This window comes from Trematomus bernacchii, unplaced genomic scaffold (genome assembly GCF_902827165.1).
Source record: "Trematomus bernacchii unplaced genomic scaffold, fTreBer1.1, whole genome shotgun sequence".
Lineage (NCBI taxonomy): Eukaryota > Metazoa > Chordata > Actinopteri > Perciformes > Nototheniidae > Trematomus > Trematomus bernacchii.
The window spans coordinates 2,553,310-2,574,769 of record NW_022987620.1 but is presented as its reverse complement, the minus strand read 5'-3'; the positions used below and the strand labels follow the sequence as shown (position 1 = coordinate 2,574,769).

The window sequence follows — 21,460 nt, the reverse complement described above, 5'->3', positions numbered from 1 at the left end:
ATATATATATATATATATATATATATATATATATACACATGCTATATATATACATGCTATATATATTTATTTCTATCCTAGATTGTCTAGGCCAGCGGTTTTCAAAGTGTGAGGCGCGCCTCCCCTGGGGGGCGCCAGAGAGCTTCAGGGGAGGCGCAGCGTGAGAAAAAAATAAAGAGAAACAATGAAATCTAGCTCGTTAACTTCAGCTAACTTTATGCGAGCGGCAACATGGATCGATTTTTAGTGAAGTTACCTAAAGTGAGAGAGGAGACAGCGTCTGGCCACCCCAGTTGGCAGCTTTGTTTTGAAATAAAAGTTGTGGCTCATCGGACATTTATCAGAGAAAATCCCTGATGTCCGAGTGCAAGTGAATGCAGCACAAGACGCGAGCCTTGTAACCCTGGCGCGAGCGAGGAAATGTGATTGGCGGCGATTTCATTTGAACGGGCGGCAGAAAACGAGAAGCATTCGGACCCAAGTACACGGAAGGAATAAGGTATTTGCGGTCTACAATGACAGAGAAGAGACTGTCAAGTTTGGCTGTGCTCAGCATTGAATCAAAACGCACTAAAGCTTTGGATGTTAATACGTTTGTGAGGCGTTTTGCTGAACAAGATGGTAATCGCCGCATTCAGCTGTAATAGGCATGCCAACTTGATGCTCTGCTCACGGATGACTCGAGCATTAAAAACTGTTAAGATGATGACCTTACGTGTGTACATATATTTTTTTCTTTGTGGGGGTCTGCCCTGAGAAAGTCAAATAAGATGGTGTGTAAAACTACACTGCCCAGACAAAAATAAGTAACCACTTTGATTTAACTAGGCCAGTAGGTAAGGGCATTCCACTGGATAATAATACCCCTGCATTATAGCAACAACAATAATAATAATAATAATAATAGCAATAATAATTGGGAGGGGGGGCGCGGCTGTTCTTATATTCTCTGAGGGGAGGCTCACCTTCCCACACTTTGAAAACCCCTGGTCTAGGCTATATAAACCGGAGGAAGTGTCACAACTTTCTTGGTTTGTGAGTATCGAGAGAGAGATTGATAGCGAGAGAGATAGATAGATAGCGAGACAGACCACTGTACCATCCTTGAGAAACACAATTTCTTGAGTTTTGACAATTTTAAGTCTTTTAAAAGTATGTGTTTTATTTATAAATGTTTACATGGACTGACCCCCCCCTCCCTTAGGGGAATTCATCCACAAAAAACACACTGGACGCTGCACTACGTCAGAAACCAGAGGAGACTGTGAAGTCCACCGCAGACGGACCACTTTTGGACAAAATGTCCTCTCCATTAAAGGCAGCTCATTCTGGAACAGCCTATACTGAGATACGGGATTGTCCCACTCTCAATAGTTTTAAAGGTCAACTCAAAGAATGTTTAAGAAACAAACAAACGTGCAATCACCGCTAAATGCACTTTAACACAGTATCTCCTCTTGCACTTTATGTAGCACTTTTATCTTCTCTTGCACTTTATATGTCGTTGCTGCTATATTGTACTGCCATGTGGTAAATGCTTGTGTGTGCTGCTCTTGCTCTTTTGCACTTTTTGCATATCATGTATTTTGTTTTTGCTATGTTTGTAAAATGTAATTTTCTTAAATGTTTTATGTGAGGGACTGCGGATGGAAATTAGCTCAAAGCTAAATCTGGCACTGTTACGCTTGATACATTTGAATGTTTTAAGTGTTCATTACTGTGCATTGTCCCTGCCAAATAAACAATTAAATAAATAGAAGAGCATCAGGACTGTTTTACATTACATTACATGTTACTTGTTAGACGCTTTTATCCAAAGCGAGTTACATACTCAATACTGTGGACAATCCCCACAGGAGCAATTTGGGGTGAAGTGTCCCTGATCCGAACACCAACGCACTAACCCACATGCCTCCCTTTAGGCATATGATAGCTATGTGATTAACATGATGATTCAGCCTCTATGGAGATAGATGACAAGCATGATCATTTCTGACGTGGAGCTAATCTGAAGTAAACATTGAATACTGCTTTCTATTCCTCCATCTTGTGACTGTGTAACTCCCTCTCTTGGATATCAGCATGTGAAGGACACTGTTCAGGAACTAGTTGATGCTCTGTATGTGATGACTCCTTCCATTCTGGAGAGGATCACAAATACATGGATCCTGAGATTGAAGCTCAAGCTGGTGAAAAGTGATATTTTTCCAACAATTTCCAATAAATGTTATTCTGAAACATAACTATCACTGTTGTCTTTCCTTCTATAACACTGATGTAGGCCAAGAAAAACTTTGCATTGCATAATATCTAAACTTACATTTGGGCACTTTAAATGTAGCCAAAAATATGTGAAGCTGGCGCTTAGCCCACCACAAAGTGCATAGTTGCAACTTAGGCAGTTAAGCATTTTATATCAGTGGGTCCTAATGGTGCAAGACGGGGAAGGCAGACATAATTGCTTAAACATATAGGCTTAACCCTTTAATTGCCAGACCAAGAAAAAATCTATGGAACAATTATTTGTTTGTATTTTTTTATCAAATGGGACACAAACTACCACAAACTACTTTTTTTTTGACTGACTACACGGTTGTGTTTTTATGAGCCTCAACCAACTGGTCGTGCTGGCTTTTTATGGTAAAAGTGCATTTTCAACAATCATCATCTACATATATATATATATATATATATATATATATATATATATATATATGTATGTATGTATATATATATATATATATATATGTATATATATATATATATATATATATATATATGTATGTATGTATATACATATAAAATAACAATTTCATTATATGGATTCAACTTGTGTCCCGCTCGACTTTTCTGTGGTTTACCCGTTACTGTGACATATCAGCCATGGAAGATTGTTTGTTTCATTCTAAGCTATCCAGCAAGGTTATTTTCATTTATTTTGTATTTTTTCTGCACAGTGTAGAGTCTTGTTGTTGTGATGAGAGGGATGGAGGTATTTAATAAAAACCTTACTCGCTGGAGAATAGCTACAGAAGTCCTGTCACAACTTAATCGGAGAGGATCACAGCTTGCCACGGATCTCGATGCTGCATTCGGGCTGTGAGTAAACAACTTGTGTCTTACTTTTAGGCTGTCTGAAGGTATGAACAGCTATCAAAGCTACTAAACATCACATTAACAACGATGTACAAATGAAAGTCGGAGACAAATATATATTTGAAATGATTTATTCACGTTTGCAATGTTTTGAACAGACATCCCCAGTCACCTCATTGTCATTGTGTAGTCCTCGCTGTACGCGTCCGGATATCGGCATCGCAACCACAACCTCACACACTGGTACTGAATGTGCATCAAAGTTTTCCTATGGAGCCAAATATACCAAAAGATAAATGTAAACAACAGAAGAAGCGATCGAAATGTGTATTTCCTGGTTATTCGTCGCTTCTCAAAGTACACGCCCCTGACACATTCCTGCCGTTATAGAACGTCACGAGTTCCCCGGTGTCACCAGTTAAACGGTAACACCGGTGGTTGAGACGGTGGGGTCTTTGGCGACTAGTTTTATAGCCCCATGCAGGGTTCGAGTTATGTGGGAGCCAATGGGAGCTGAGCTCCCATAAGGAGGGGTCTGAGCTCCCACGGACGCAGTGAAATCATACATCTGTGGGGGTCGCTAATACATTACCAACAACCATTATTTTAATCACAAATAATGCATGTGTCAATGTAATGAGTATTATTGAAAAGAAAAACATGTTTTCCAAAAGAACAACGCATCTCTTGAATAACAATATGCCTGCGCTGCACCTCCAAGGTGCGCAATACTTTATTGCACAATCTATGCCTGTTAGCGTGCTGCGCGAGCCGAGATTATGTGTGTGTGCGCAGTTGAACCTTTTCATACAGGGCCGTGGTAAGTAGGGGTGCTGAGGGTGCTGCAGCACCCCCTGATGGAGGACAGGGAATCTGCACGTCCACAAGATTAAATGGAAATATAATACAAATATAATACAAAAAAAACGAATTTTCGGCCTTGATGTTCACATTCATAATTAAGTAAAGGTAACACCCTTTTCACCCCGGTTACATTTTCCATGTGCCCTGAGAGGCTCAGTGAGGTAAAGGACTCTGAGTGTTTAGATAGTTCACTTTAGTCTAAGTTATCTCAGTGGGTCTCAAACGGTTTGATCACAAGGCACACCTTTATAATTATTAGGATAAATAAAAACAGGTTTGAAATCATTCCAATGTATACTATAGGACAGTAAACCAACAATATCCTTTAAAACTGGAGAGATTAAAAAATATGGATAAATAAATAAATGTTAACTGGTAAAATAAGATATAAATGAACCAGCAAAAATCTTGCCTAGGGCAGCAAATGGGTCAGAACCGGCCCTGGTGTCATCCCCACAGCACCCCCCATTTGAAACATGTTCCCACGGCTATGTACAACAATACGCCCAAGCTGCCCCTCCTTAAAAAAAATGACAGCTAGTATCTACCTCATTGTTTTGTTTTTAGAAAAACAAAAACTTGGTGTGTCTTGTTCTAGCAGATGTTTCATGATTCAACATGTTTTTACACTTTCCCGTTTAGATGTGTTTGTTCTCATTGGGCCTTATGAAACAACATGTTTTATTCCAATGCTCAGTTGCTCTAGGTTGGATTTCCTACTAACGTAATAGACACTTTGGACATTTATTAATCCTAGTAGATTGTGAGTCATCACTAGGCAAGGCGAGGCAAGTTTATTTATAGAGCACCTTTCAACACAAAGCAATTCAAAGTGCTGTACACAAATATAAGACAATAAGATCTAACAACACTAACATGTGTAGTCAAATTTGTCTGAAAATGATTTAGAAATGTTGCTTCATTTGGATGGAAAATTTGCGAGGCGAAAATGTACCTCACTCTTAGTTTATGAAATCATCAACTCACTATAGAAAAAAATGAAAATTGGCATCACAGCACGAAAACCGGTTGCAACCATGTTGTCAAAGTAGCAGAAAAAGAGCCGATGTGATGTACTGCCCGCTTGTTTGTTTGAGAGCTTGAACAACAACTGACAAGTGAAGAAATGCATGGATGAAATGTTGATGTGTGGTTCAGTTGCCTCTATATGCATTGAATAAAAACTGATGATTATTTGCAATGCATTTATGTGTAGCAGTATTTTATTGGTGTTGCTGGTTAAGATAAGTATGATGTAACTATTTTATAGACTAATATGTAGCTTTATCAATAATGCCGTGCCACATTTTATAAGCTATTTGTTTTGAATGTAAAGTAGTGAAGTGGGAGTTTAAACTAACAGAGATTTCATAAGTAGAGCTACTTCCTTAGGCCCGGGCAGCCGAAAATATGTTTTGTGTGCACAATTTTGGGCCTTTGGGGACTCCGTAGAATCACCGCAGACAATTACATTTCAGGAAGTTACTTTGGAGGTTCCACATGAAACATAAAACAATAAAGGACATCATACATTATATTTACAAGATACATTTACATAGTTATAGACATTTACAAGTGCCCATAGTATCAACGAGCATTTCATTTAGCCTAGTTTTAAAAACATGCAGAGGAATGAGATTGCTCAGTTTCAATTCTTGCTGAAGATTGTTCCAAGCAAGTGGAGCTGCGCACATAAAAGCTGTCTTACCTAAGACAGTCCTTGCTCTTGGCACTTGCATACTATAGGACAGTAAACCAACAATATCCTTTAAAACTGGAGAGATTAAAAAATATGGATGAATAAATAAATGTTAACTGATAAAATAAGATATAATTGAACCAGCAAAAATCTTGCCTAGGGCAGCAAATTGGTCAGAACCGGCCCTGGTGTCATCCCCACAGCACCCCCCATTTGAAAAATGTTCCCACGGCTATGTTTTCATATTTAAGTTTGTAGCAAGTGGAGGGCTGCTGGCAGGCCCGGACTGGCCATCGGGAGGGCCGGGAGGTTTCCCGATGGCCTAGCGATTTTTTTTTTTTAATGTAGGCTATTGTGAACGCAACGCTGCGCAAATGTGGGTTTGCCTCACACAGGGTGACTGTCTGTCTACATGATGTGGCATCTGTTTCATATGGGTGTTTCCATAGATCTAGTCTCTTTATTTCCCCCTCAAAATGCACCAGATTGATGCATTTAACTCCAAAATTAAAAAAATATCTTACCAGGGATTTGAGGTCCACCCCCAAAATATGTTCACATGGATAGGTTCTCAAATACATTTGCAATTTTTAAATAGTAACGTGTGTGTGTGTGTGTGTGTGTGTGTGTGTGTGTGTGTGTTAGTTTCAAAGACCCCCATAGAGCTCAGTTTATAACTCGAACCCTGGCCCCATGTACATTAGTTAGGTGCTTCAGGAGATTGGCATTGCTGTTATTCGATGTGGACAATGCTTTCTGTCCTGCACACAGTTTACATTTGACCGTAATATTTTTTGCGTCCTTTATCCCCACAAATTGAAAATAGTGGTTATATCTCCAAGTTGTAAATGCGCTGCTGCTCTCGCTGATACTTGCATCTGCCATTGTGTGTGTGTGTGCTGGTGGTGGGCGTTGCCGTGTATGTGTGTGTGTTAGCAAGTGTTGTGTTTGTGTGTCTGTGTATTTTCCCCATAGACAAGACCCGCCCAACTCTGTCTCTGATTGGCTTACCCTGAAATGTTACCCCGCGTTAATCAATCATCACTCCTCTCTGGTCACTTTCACCTTTCCATGGTACTGTGAGAGGACATCACTGTATTCGCCTGTAAATTACATCGCACAGAGATTCGGTTCAGTTGGACCACATAATGTAACGCAGTAACGCACCCATTTAAATCACAGTAACTATAACGGCGTTACTGAATGGGAATAGGTAACTAGTAACGTTATTAGTTACCGCAAAAGGTAGTTGCGTTACAGTAACGCGTTAGTTTGTAACGCGTTAGTCCCAACACTGCATACAACACATTTTGATTCACCTTAATATAAGTAAATAATACATAACAGAAATCAATAATACATAACACAAACAATTCAGTTGTAGTATATAGTATATATAGTTGATATGTTCATTGTGAGCCATGGATGTATACAGAGGTTGTGAGCACAACACACTGATAGAAAAACTTCCTGAAACCTGAATTTGTATTTCCTGTAAATTGAGAGGGGAGTATGGGATTAGTTTTGTGTCATAAAGATAAAGCAACATTTTCTCAGAATCAAGCTAAACTAAGAGTTTAAGAGAAAAAAAAACTGAGTCAAGCAAAATAAATGTAATTTCAAAAATAAAACTATAAGTTGCAAACAAATCATTTGTGTAATCATGTAAAGTATAAGTCTTTTTTTCTTTGTTTTAACATATTTTTGTTTGCAGTTCTCTTTGCTTCTTTCTCAATGATCAGACTTTTGCTCTCGCTGCAGCTCTCTCGTTTGCGCTCCCTCATTTTTTGTTTTCAATTGTGACACAAACGTCCCAGGTAGGCGGGACTTTCAGGGGTGCGTCCCCATTGGCTACTCAGCTTTTGAGTGACAGCCCAGTCCTCCAGCGAATGTACAGTGCAGCTGAGCGTGGATAGAACACCCCCAGAAGAACCAGCATTTCAATGATTATAATACTACAAGTGAAATTATATGTAAGTATTGATCATTTGTGTTGTTTGTGCTGTACTATACGGTCTGTTTCATTATTGTGTTAAGTGAGAAGTAAAGAAAAGCTGTGCTATGAAAGTTAGCTTTTGCTACCTTTAGATCCATAACAATGCAAGCTAAGTAGCCTAACAGCAGGGACAGTTAGCTACATAGCTAGCAGTGAGTGAGCGTTCAGACACCGGCGCACATACTCAAACGGACTCGTGTGCCTGACTCTACCAACAGGCTTTCATGATTCTGTTTAGATATGCAAGTATAAGCCATGATAGCTTATTTTATTAACACGCTAATTTGATGTGAAAATCAATGGAGGCTGAGTTAACTTTGTAGGAAAACCTACCGTCCATGATGCCCCTGAGCTGTGTTTTATTTGTTAACTTCATATTTTTCATTTCCTAAAACATTTATTTTCCTCTCATATTAACAGTGTGGATCATTGAGACAGCGTGGTGTCCAGAGGTCTTATCCCATTTTCCCACTTCCTCTGAGGGGACAGCACGGAGGGGGGGCATGAAGAAAGACCTGCACCAGCTTCATCCACGCTGGGCGTTGCTGTTATCACTTGCTCAGTGTCATTTCATTTGACCAAATGTCTTTACATATACATTTAATAGATTTTATTATTATCCACCTTTTTGTTTTATGTCCTTTTATTTAAAGCATTCTTTGAGACTTAATCTTCTGGTTAAAATGTCAATAAATGTAATTTGTATAATCACTCTTTTGTCTTTATTCTACATGAAAATGTTAGAGATTCCATTCAAATCTGTTGATTATTCATATCTTCCTCAGGAATAGTATGTCGAATATTTAACGCTAAATGTATATCATTTTCTCAGGATATAGAATGAGACAACAGAGTGTTTATCCATTGTGTATGAATGCTTCAGCTCTTCAGACCAACATAGTAAGATGTGAGCATGTTCCTAATTGTGTTGGTATGCAACCTAGGTCTGGTCTGTTTAATAAAGCGAATCTGCCACTTTTATATTGTAGAATTTGTTAAATTAAAGCAGTCTTTAATTGTTTGTCCTAAACATAGCAATATATGCTTTTGAAATGTAACATGTCTTTGAAAAAATAACAGTATACAGTTTATATTGTGTATCACCTTTAGCTTGAAAATACATAGATGTGGTTTTTTTTAATCTATAAAATAAATAGATAGACAGACAAACACTTTATCAATCCCAAATTGGGAAATTATTTTACAGCAGCAGTGTGTTCAGGTATTAAAATATTTAAAGTTGGAATAAAGTATAAACTACACAACACAAGTTGTCATGGCTTCCTTCCTTGTCTTTCCATCAAGCCACTAGACGCCTTAAACAGACAGTTCTAACTCGTTTCTTTCCTTTAAATTACTCACAGTTTGAAGTGTTGCTTGGCCTCCGATGATTTAGATGATGTTGCGATGTGTTTGCTCAAAATAAAATAACACACTTTTGCACATGCAACAAAGAAAATAGGCCTTTACAATATTCAAAAGAAATAGGCAAAACTCAAATAAAATAACAAACAACTTAGGTATTCTTTCTTTCTTGATAATGCTTATAACTTAAAAACTTAAAGGGTACTTGTACGATTTGTATGTGTACGTGTACGTGTACATGTACGGTTAAAAACTGTTCCTCGACGGCGTCTCTTAACAGGTTGCCCATCACTGTGGCTTTAGCGCAGGCGCCGTGGGAATTGTAGTCCTTTATAGTGCGTTGACTAGATTGAAGATTGTCTTGGGTCTCTAAGTCCTGAGGCCTGTACTACGAAGCTGGTTCAACCTAACCTGGATATGTTGGAGTTAGCCGGTTGGCCTAAGCCAAAACATACGCGCTGGCGCTAAGCTGTACTACGACGCTGGTTATCAAGTGGATCGCTCAAGCCAGCTGTGTCCTATCTAGTTAGGTGCGCGTTCACATGAAAGGGGTGGTATTTGGAGCATTCGACCAATCTCAAACACGGAGAAGCGTACTGACAGCGCAGCGTCATACTTCCTGAATGAAAAGTGAACTTTAATATTAGTCAAATATGAAGAAGTTAAACTTTAAACATCCATGACTTAAACACTTTATCCAGGATAAAAGCCACATAGCTGCACCTGCAAGGTGAATACAGCTGGTAAAAGAAAAAGTGTTTGAATGCGTACATTAACAGGTTTATGAAATCACTGCCCCGTCCAAGACACGAGTGGATCTGACTTTAATTAGGAGAATTTGACTCGAGTGTATCGTCAACTTATGCCCCGGCTCCACGAGGACGAAAACGGGTTGAATCCGCATATTTCTCATGCGTATAGCCCTCTAAGCTCGACGCCGCCGTAACGGAAACGTAGAAACAGACCCCGCAAACGACAACGGGTCCAAAGGTGGATAGATCTGGGAACGGAGCGCTCTGGGGGGTCCAACGGGGCCGTGGAGTCGCCTATACGGTCATTCGTTTTCATAGCCCCGCCTCTCCCCCGCAGGGTTGCTATCGTGCTCCAGTCGCTACTGACCATGCTACAGTTCTTTGTGCAACATCTACAGGAGCTCCTCCTTGAATTCAGATTATTTATCTTTATCTCGATATGGACATAAACGCGAGTGAAGTCTAATCTGACAGGACGGAGACACGCAGCTCCTGCCGCTGTGATGCAGCGGGAGCAAAACACACAGTTCAAGTCAGATCATCACCCTTAGCTATTTTAATTACCTCTCAAACTACCTAAACTAGTTATAAATATGTTCATTTTTACTGTCGGGTCACTCATTACAGGATCAGCTGCTGCATGAGACAGACACTGACGCTGTCAGAAGAGAGGAAAAAGAGACAGGCTCAGTGTATTTGATGATTATATATCATTATATCGTCGTTATTCATTTGTTTTAAAGCTCAATAAATAACAATGAAGACCTTTGACCGGAACTTTTATAATTTTGTCCGTGTTTGATGTTCTTATAAACGAGTCATGTTTATCATAGAACTTGGTTTAATAACCTATTAGTGACGGAGCAACATTATATCCACATGGCTGTTATCATCACAATACACGAACCACGCCTGTAGATCCCTACCACCGGTACGGTGTCTGCAGAAGGACAACAGAGACCAAATGCGAATACTCTACATCCCCTTTCTTTAGCTCTTCCTACAGTAATGAACAAAACTGTTATACTGAACACATATGACAGAACATACAAAATGCTGCGAATGTACACATTATCAAACTATGTGTGCATTTAGTAACTGATGAACACTACACAATCTCAAAGAATGAGTGTAGCAATTAACTCAGTAATTACTACAGTAACAAAGTAGATTACTAAAATAGAGTACATTTGCACTGTGAAACAAAACTTTAAGTCTCAATATGGCATTACTGTGTGAACTAACAGTTTAGAGTCATTGTTCTCAGAGTGGTATGTTTGTGCATACATGACAAAGCTTCAGTCTCTGTATTTGGGATTAGGCTTGATAGCACGGCCTGAGCGTGTCCTGTAGACACTCTCGGGAGTGTCTGACAGCAGTTTAGCTGTGGGAACATCAGCCCTCATGTGTTCACTGTTCAGTGATTCCTGTGTGTGTGTGTCACAATCTGTAAACTCAAGTCCTGTGTCTTGATGATCGGTGTCACTTGTAGAGGTGCGTGACGGGACCGGCTCATCTACAGGCAGAATGTGCCTACGATTCCTTCTGTACAGCTTCCCCTCTGAGTGGACGACGTACGACCGGGGTTCCTTGCAGATCTCTTGAATCATTCCAGTCCTGTTGTAACCTTGTGGGGTCTGCATCCTAACAACCTGTCCTTCCATCAAAGGTTGTAGTGGTCGGCTTGACTTATCATAGCACTGTTTTTGATACAACCTCTTGTTTAGAAGCTGGGCTTTTACCTCTTGTGGGTGACGCATATCTGGTTTCCGTTTCAGTTAGCGTACGCGAAGCATACGCTACGGGTTTTCCTTCCTGCAAACACGCTGCACCGAGTCCGTACTGTGAAGCATCACAGGTAAGTGTCACTGGCTTGTCAACATCATAGTATAGCAACACCGGTGGGCAAGACATGCGTTTCTTTAAATCTTCAAAAGCTTTCTGCTGCTGTTCATGCCATGTCCATTCTGTGTCTTTATGTGTGAGCTGCCGTAGTGGAGCTGACAGCTGGCTGAAGTTTGGTATGAACTTTCCAAGGTAGTTGACCATCCCCAGAAATCTTTGTAAGGCTGGGACGTCTGCTGGCACTGGCATCTCACTAATAGCACTTGTTTTGGAAGGATCTGCTTTGAGTCCTTCACTGGTGAAAACATGGCCGACATAGCCGACTTGGCTTAGCCTGAACTTGCACTTGAGGGGGTTAAGCCTTAAATTAACCTCCCTGACCCTGTTAAGCACTTTTCTCAGGTTGGCGTCGTGCTCTGCAACATCTTTACCTGCAATAATGATATCATCAACGATGATTTCACAGGGGTATCCAGCGAAGATCTGTTCCATGGAGCGCTGGAACACCTCGCTGGCAGAATTGATTCCAAATGGCATTCTTAGAAATCTGTAACGACCAAAAGGGGAGCTGAAAGTGGTTAACATGGAAGACTTATGGTCGAGTGGAACCTGCCAAAAGGATCTCTTTGCATCCAATACAGAAAACATAGTTGCTTTTGACATGTGTGTAGCGACTTCTTCCACAGTACGCATAGGATGGTGTGGTCTTTTCAGAGCAGTGTTCAAGTCTCTTGGATTAATGCATATCCTGATTTCTTGTTTGTCCTTTTTGTTAGTGGCTACCATAGAGGACACCCAATCAGTGGGCTCTGAGACAGGAATAATGACGCCCAGTTCCTGCATCTTGTCGAGTTCAGCTTTGACTCTGTCTTTCATAGCCAAAGGTATGCGATGTGCAGGACGAACGACTGGTTTTATATCCGGGTCGAGAGTCATGGAGTACGTCACAGGTAGCTTTCCAAGCTCATCAGAGAAGAGATCGCTGTATTCTGTTTGGATCTCAACTGAAAAATCATCGTCAGTGGGGCTTAATTGATGAACTGCTTCACTGAATGAAACTAGTCCCATCTGTCTGCACGCTCGTAGCCCAAGCAGTGGCAGGACATCCTCTTCTACAATGTAGAATGGTAGTGTGTGGACTTTTCCCACTAGGTGGCACTGCAGTCTGACTACGCCCGCAGTTTTGATTTTGCTTCCACCATATGCAACAAGATTAGTGGATTTAAAACACGTCTGTATTTGTTCATCTCCTTTTATCACATTGAGTGATATTTTTGACAGAACATTGCACTTCGCACCAGTGTCTACTTTCATCTCAACTATATTGTCATTAATGTGCACAGTGACAAAAGCCTCATCATTTTTTTCTATCTGTGCATCAGTTGCATCAACACTTACTTGCAGTGTTACGCCGTCAACATAGAATGTTTCATCTGTAGTTGTATCAGCTTGATCAGGTTCTAGTTGATGAACTATCCTCCTGGGCCCTTGCTTGTTATATGTTTGTTGTGTGGACTTGCAACACTTTTTGAAATGATTCCACTTTTTGCAGGTATGACACTGTTGACCATTAGCTGGACAGTTGTCCCTCTTTGCTGCATGACTACCTCCACAGTTGTAGCAGTTGGAAATACAGCTAAATCCATGTGTATCTGCCTGAGGTTTCCTTTTATTGTCGTATTTTCGTGTTCCTCTCTGGTAAGTCTGAACTGAATCCACGTTTGTGGCAGAGTGCTGTGGCATAGCTAGTGTTTTATTGTGCTCTTCAGTCATCTCATGGATCTGACATATGTTAACAGCTTTGATTAGTGTTAAATCACAGTCTCTCAGGAGCACTTTCCTTAAGTTGTCATTACTGATACCACAGACCAGTCTATCTCTGATTAGTTCTTCATAGAGATTCCCAAATTTGCAGCTCTTTGCCTTGATCCTTAAAGCACTGACATACGATTCAATTGGCTCACTAACATTTTGATTCCTTGTATTGAACTTGTGTCTTTCCATAGTGACATTTGTTTGAGGGTTGCACATCTCCCTATATTTTCTTTTCAGACACTCCGGGTCTTCTTTAGACTCAGCATGAGTGATGATGGGCGCATCCACGCCAGGACCCCTCACTTCAGCCGCATAGACGAAAGACCTCTCGCGCTCGATGGCCTCTGGTCCCGCTATATTGAGGAGAATGTATGCTCGTGTGCGTGCTGGCTTGTCATAGTGTGCCGCCGCGATGAAAATGTCATATTCCTGTTCGAATATTCGCCAGTTCTCTGCGATGTTACCGTCAAAGACGAGTGGGTCGGGTCTCCGGAATCCATCCGCCATGTTAGCTTAGCTGCATGCGTCGTGGAGCAGGCTTAGTTGTCCTCGCAAACGTCACCTAGACGTGAAAAATCAGCCGAAAAAAAAAACTCCGGAGACATGACTTCTGACACCATGTTTGATGTTCTTATAAACGAGTCATGTTTATCATAGAACTTGGTTTAATAACCTATTAGTGACGGAGCAACATTATATCCACATGGCTGTTATCATCACAATACACGAACCACGCCTGTAGATCCCTACCACCGGTACGGTGTCTGCAGAAGGACAACAGAGACCAAATGCGAATACTCTACAGTCCGGAAGATTTAAACTTTAACACACGCTGACCGGCGAAAAACTCTGCCCGGTTCTGTCGGCCCCCACCGCGGAGAATACACAGAAGTGCAGCCATGACAACCATTCTTCTTCGCTGCTTTTGTGGAGGAAGTTGCTGCTTTTGTGGAGGAAGTTACAGCGCCACGTACAGGTTCGGCATATGTACTGCAGCTTTTCCAGCGTTTGGATGTAAACGGAGCCGTCTCGTGGAGCTTGACACAATCCGGTGTATATTGCGTGGGGACGCAAGCTTTTTTGCGGTTGCATTTGCGTTACTCCGATGCGTTTTGCCGTATTTGTCCTCGTGGAGCCGGGGCCTTAATGTGTTGCTTAAAATAATACTTCTGCATACAGTATGTGACACTGTGAGTGTTGCACGGCCAGATACGGCTCAAGAAGCTGACTCAGATAAGGAAATATATGATACATTATGATGTGATATGATATGAATGATAATGGGACACATCTACGTCTGCACTCACAGTGCCGCGGACTGTACTTAATGTTACTCTGATCCGGTTACTTATGTCGTGGCAGATATTTAAGTAAGCTTTCTTAACGCTAATATTATAATAGTCAGATTGCTCTGAAGATGGGAGGGGATATTCTATTAATTTTCACGTTCACACAGTCAGTTGATTTTGGCCGGCCGTCTTTCCTGCAACGGCAGTTTTTCTGTATTTCCTCTATCCTGTAATATGAATTGATAGCTTTAAACTCCGCACACGGAGCTCTGATTGGTCAGCAGGCGGTGCTTTCACTGAGTTGATCTCTTAGCCTGCCACCTAACCTGCTCCGGAGCAGGTTTGCCGCTCAGCATAAGTTACCATGGAAATCTAGCCTGCTAAAAAGAGAACCAGCGTCGTAGGACCGGAAAGCCCGAGATTTCCCTGAATTTAGCCGGCTAAGCGAAAATCCAGCTTTGTAGTACAGGCCTCAGGTTTTTTACCTCTTTGGGTTTTTCACTCTTTAGGATGGAGGCCAGCACAGTTTTACTGTTGCTTGTCCACTTTGTCAGATGAAATCCTCCCTTTGCACAAAGATCCTTGAGTTCTTCACATAACTTCACAGCTTGATCAGCAGAAGCGACAGATTTTAAGCAGTCATCAACATAGAAATTTCTTCCGACAGTGTCAACAGCTTCTGCAGAGAAATTATCTTTGTTGTCTTCAGCGGTTTTAGTGAGAGCATAGGTTGCACAACTTGCTGATGAAGTGGCACCAAATAGATGTACTGTCATCCTGTACTCATCGAGAGGTAAACTGACATCTCCTCCTGGCCACCAAAGAAAGCGAAGATAATCTTGATCGGCAGGAGCCACCTTGACCTGATGATACATCCCCTGGACATCAGCCATGAAAGCTATCTGTTCTTGTCTGAATCGAATGAGCACACCAAGTAGCGTGTTGGTAAGATTGGGACCCTGAATAAGCTTGTCATTTAATGAATATCCTTGATAAGATGCAGAACAATCGAACACTACACGAATATTGCCCTTCTTTGGGTGATGAACCCCATGATGTGGTATGTACCACACCTTTCCACTCTCAGGTTTGAGCTGCTCTTGGGGCAGTAGCTGAGCGTGACCTTTTGCTATCACAGTCTCCAAGAATGTTTTATATTCATCATGGAAAACTTTGTTCCTTTTGAATTTCCTTTCTAATGATTCTGCTCTCTGCTCTGCAAGTTTGCGATTGTTTGGCATCATGATATTCTTCTGTTTAAATGGAAGTTCAAGCTGATAATGTCCATCTTTGATTTGAGCTGAATCTGACATGATCTTTGAAAATTATTTGTCTTCAACTGACATCTCTTTCTTCTCATCACAACCTTTCTCTGGAAAGTCATGATTGTATTACTGCACCAGCAGCTCACCTAAATCTGTCACTGATATCCGATTAACAACAGCACATGAAGTATTCTCATATTCAGTGGTTTCCTGATTCAGTCCATTCACAACCCAACCTAGGACTGTCTTAACAGCAAAGGGTCCTCCATTTTGACTGTTTATTATTTTCCACGGCTCCATTAGCTTTGGTGCATTTGTTCCTATAAGCAACCCGATTTCACAATCCAATTCAGGCAACTTAATTTCTCTTAGATATTTCCATTTATTTATGGTCTCTTGAGTGGGAATGTGCTCTTTTCCAGCAGGAATTTCCTCTTGTGTGTATACTTTAGGCAGCTGATAAAAATCATTGCCTTCGATGCAACTCACTTCAAGACCTTTGACAAAGGAAGTGTCAATCATTTTCTCCTGACCCATTGTTTTTAAGAGGATTTTTGTTCTCTTGGCTTTGGCATGCAAATCTTGTTGAAGGGCTTCAGTACAAAAACTTGCAGTGCTTCCCTGATCCATAAATGCGTAAGTCTGCACAGTCTGGTTCGAGTTTGACAACTTTATTTGAACTGGGATAATTGGTAGGGTTTGTTGACCACCGGCCCCAGTGTGGTTTCTGCCATTTAAAGAGACTAATGCACTGCTTACAGAAGCTGCTTGGGTGTATTTATCAGAGTTGTCTTTTTGTTCAATCCTGTTCTTGTAGATGTGCAATATTGTTGGATGTTTCATTGAACAAACTTCACATTTCATTATTTTCTGACAGTCTTTGCTTAGATGTCCTTTCGTTAGACAGCCAAAGCATATTCCTTGTGCTTTTAAGCAGTCAATCTTTTCATTGTGAGATTTTTTGTTCATCTTACATGTTTCAGAGGTGTGTTCTCCTGCACAAAATACACAGCGCTTCTGAACAGTAATGCCTTTATGGTCTGATTTGATGTTTTGGAAAGGTTTTTGCTCTTCATTGACTCCTAGGCTTGTCACAGTAACAAAACTACTTCCCTTATAACCATGAGCAGGCTTATTGTTGGGTGATTTGTACACTTTAATATCCCTTTTTGGCATTACATCCTGTATGTCTCCAAACATGGGGTCTGATACAATGCGTGCATGCTTTTCAATGAAGTCGACCAATATTGGAAATTTTGCTCTTGTCTTATTGTGTTCATAATATGCATATGCAGTTGTTCTCCACTTTTCCCTAAGTTTAAATGGGAGTTTCATGATCACATTTCTCATGTTTGATGTGCTATTCATTTCATCCAAAAACTCAACATCTTCCATTGTGTTGCAACATCCACGAAGAAAGATAGCATAAGAATGCAGTGCTTTTCTATCTTCACTCTTGATGGCATTCCAGTTCAACATTTCGTCCAAACAAGCTGCTGCGATTAAGAGTTGATGTCCATAGTTCTCTTGGAGCAGTCTTTTGTCTTCCAAAAAGTCCTTTTTAGAATCCATGTATTGGCAACTTTTGACCAAGTCTTTAGCTTGGCCTTCTGTATACTGCTCTAGAAAGAACAGCCTGTCTTTGTAATTGTCAGTTTTATCTTCTATTGTATGTTCGAACATTCTGATGAATGAAAGGTACTGTAATGGATCTCCTTTAAAGATGGGTATTTCTCTGGATGGGAGTAATGTTAAGCGTTGCTCCTTCATTAGCATTTCAGTTATTTCGTTTTGTCGCTGCATTACTTGAATAAAGTCATTGCTTTCTGTCCGAGAGCTTTGTCTGACTTGGATGGAGTGATGCTGCTGTGCTGATGCTGCTGTCCTTGTTGTGGGCCCTGGTTGCAATACTTGGACATGACCACTAGGGGCTGCATGACTTGAGTTCATTGAATTGAAGTCTATGAAACTCTTTTTATTATCCTTCTCCACAGGTTTTCCTTGATTCCCTTCATCCTGGAAATCATCATTTTCATCTGGCTGACGAGTGTCATATTGCTCCTCCCCCACACGAGGGTCAGGATCAGAGTCATCATCCTCAGAAGCTTCCAATGTTTTAATTTTGGCTGTTGCAGCATCAATATCCGTTTGAAGCTCAAGCTTTTCCATTTTAGCTCTGACATTGGCTTTCATTGCTTCCAGGTCAGCTTCTTGTTTTTCGAGTGAGTGTTTCTGTGGTAAGGCAGCAGCGCGTGATATGAGCGCAGCTCTCTCTGCCTCTGCCTTTCTTCTTATTGATGAAGCTGTTGAAGATTTATTGCTGCCACTAGAACTTTTACCTTTTTTGCTTATCATGCCCACTGATATTGCTTTATGTGGACTTGACATAAGTGCAGTATATGAGCCATGGTCAAAGGAGGCAGCTCTAGCTAACCATTTCTTCATCACGTCTTGAAACTCATTGAAATATGCAATTTTTGGGAGATACCAGTCAACATGATCACTTTCTTGTTCTTGCTCTGACAGCATTTCTTGCACTGAGTAATGTGAGTTTGAAAACTCTTTGGAGAGTATTTGAAAAACCCCACGACAACCTTGCATCTCAATGATATTCCCATAATCAATCATGAGTGAATCAATCTCATTTTTTTTCCTTGGAGACTTGACCCAATTTCGTTTTCGTTTTTTTAATTAACTGCGCCAGCTTAGCTTCTAAAGCCTTTTCTGTAGGTCTTATTGTTCTTTTTGGTCTGACGTCAGCATTTTCCACAGGCACTTCACGTTCAGTCACGTTTGGGTCCATAGGAGTTTCATTCGTTTCCACATTTTCCTTTTCAGCCATTGTTATGCTTTATTGTCATTAAACATCCACTTGTAAACAGCTGTCCTTATTTTAATGTTGCGCTTTGTTATTGTGCGGCTTGGATCCGCGGCAGTAAGCCAGATAGACAAACTTATTAAAGCGCTTTTCAAGATGTGCTCCTTGAGTTACGTTCCACACTTTATTCATAAGCGAATTTATTCCACTTCCAGCATTAGACTATACTGTATTGCAACATCCACAACATGCGGCACAAGCCTTTTTCCACAGAAATCCACGTTGTCACAATCCAGAAAGTCAATGCGGTCCTTCCTTGTTCACTCTGAAGTCCGTGATTTGTAAACTCACGATTCACATCCGCTCGTATCCATTCATTTCCAAGAGTATTTCATTCATTCTATAATATGGTGGCAACCATTTAATTCCATACGGATTTGTCCGTCACGAGAGTTTTTAACAATGTCGTGGCTTCCTTCCTTGTCTTTCCATCAAGCCACTGGACGCCTTAAACATACAGTTCTAACTCGTTTCTTTCCTTTAAATTACTCACAGTTTGAAGTGTTGCTTGGCCTCCGATGGTTTAGATGATGTTGCGATGTGTTTGCTCAAAATAAAATAACAAACTTTTGCACATGCAACAAAGAAAATAGGCCTTTACAATATTCAAAATAAATAGGCAAAACTCGTTTGAAAACTCAAATAAAATAACAAACAACTTAGGTATTCTTTCTTTCTTGATAATGCTTATAACTTCAAAACTTAAAGGGTACTTGTACGATTTGTACATGTACGTGTACGTGTACGGTTAAAAACTGTTCCTCGACGGCGTCTCTCAACAGGTTGCCCATCACTGTGGCTTTAGCGCAGGCGCCGTGGGAATTGTAGTCCTTTATAGTGCGTTGACTACAGACGTCACAATTAGGTGGCCTTTCTTATAAATCAAAAATACTGGCTCTAACACAAGTATAATGCACAGCAATCCATAAGATAAGTCTGATATTTTCATGAAAACTCCACAGGAGACACCAACACAAACGTGGCCGAGTGGACTCCGGAGTTTGCTGCATGAGTTGCACTGTATGATCTGTGGTGTAGTGGGCTGTCACTCAAAAACTGAGTAGCCAATGGGGACGCACCCCTGAAAGTCTCGCTCACCTGGGACCAGGGTTCGAGTTATGTGGGAGCCAATGGGAGCTGAGCTCCCATAAGGAGGGGTCTGAGCTCCCACGGACGCAGTGAAATCATACATCTGTGGGGGTCGCTAATACATTACCAACAACCATTATTTTAATCACAAATAATGCATGTGTCAATGTAATGAGTATTATTGAAAAGAAAAACATGTTTTCCAAAAGAACAACGCATCTCTTGAATAACAATATGCCTGCACTGCACCTCTTGCACAATCTATGCCTGTGAGTGTGCTGCGCGAGCCGAGATCATGTGTGTGTGCGTAGTTGAACCTTTTCATACAGGGCCGTGGTAAGTAGGGGTGCTGAGGGTGCTTGCAGCACCCCCTGATGGAGGACAGGGAATCTGCACGTCCACAAGATTAAATGGAAATATAATACAAATATAATACAAAAAAAAAAAAATGTCGGCCTTGATGTTCACATTCATAATTAAGTAAAGATAGCACCCTTTTCACCCCGGTTACATTTTCCATGTGCCCTGAGAGGCTCAGTGAGGTAAAGGACTCTGAGTGTTTAGATAGTTCACTTTAGTCTAAGTTATCTCAGTGGGTCTCAAACGGTTTTATCACAATTTATGTAAACAAATATTTCCAAGGCACACCTTTATAATTATTAGGATAAATAAAAACAGGTTTGAAATCATTCCAATGTATACTATAGGACAGTAAACCAACAATATCCTTTAAAACTGGAGAGATTAAAAAATATGGATAAATAAATAAATAAATGTTAACTGGTAAAATAAGATATAAATGAACCAGCAAAAATCTTGCCTAGAGCAGCAAATTGGTCAGAACCGGCCCTGGTGTCATCCCCACAGCACCCCCCATTCGAAACATGTTCCCGCGGCTATGTACAACAATACGCCCAAACTGCCCCTCCTTAAAAAAAATGACAGCTAGTATCTACCTCATTGTTTTGTTTTTAGAAAAACAAAAACTAGGTGTGTCTTGTTCTTGTTCTATCAGATGTTTAATGATTCAACATGTTTTTACACTTTCCTGTTTAGATTCTGCCTCGTGTTTGTTCTCATTGGGCCGTATGGAACAACATGTTCTATTCCAATGCTCAATTGCTCTAGGTCAGATTTCCTACTAACGTAATAGACACTTTGGACATTTATTAATCCTAGTAGATTGTGAGTCATCACTAGGCAAGGCGAGGCAAGTTTATTTATATAGCACCTTTCAACACAAAGCAATTCAAAGTGCTGTACACAAATATAAGACAATAAGATCCAACAACACTAACATGTGTAGTCAAATTTGTCTGAAAATGATTTAGAAATGTTGCTTCATTTGGATGGAAAATTTGCGAGGCGAAAATGTACCTCACTCTTAGTTTATGAAATCATCAACTCACTATATAAAAAAATGAAAATTGGCATCAACAGCACGAAAACAAAACCGGTTGCAACCATGTTGTCAAAGTAGCAGCAAAAAGAGCCAATGTGATGTACT

At 40.6% G+C, this 21,460-nt stretch overlaps 1 protein-coding gene across 4 annotated transcripts in view; it reads left to right on the top strand.

Annotated features, from left to right (window-relative positions):
- The first annotated feature begins 2,811 nt into the window (after positions 1-2,811).
- The window catches only part of LOC117484256 (NLR family CARD domain-containing protein 3-like), a 56,466-nt gene continuing 37,817 nt past the window's right edge, over positions 2,812-21,460 (top strand). For all 4 annotated transcript variants that reach the window (XM_034132725.1, XM_034132724.1, XM_034132722.1 and 1 more), the window contains exon 1: positions 2,812-3,099. In XM_034132725.1, coding sequence (XP_033988616.1) covers positions 2,978-3,099 — 122 coding nt within the window. In that variant the 5' untranslated portion in view covers positions 2,812-2,977. The remainder of the gene's footprint in view (positions 3,100-21,460) is intronic.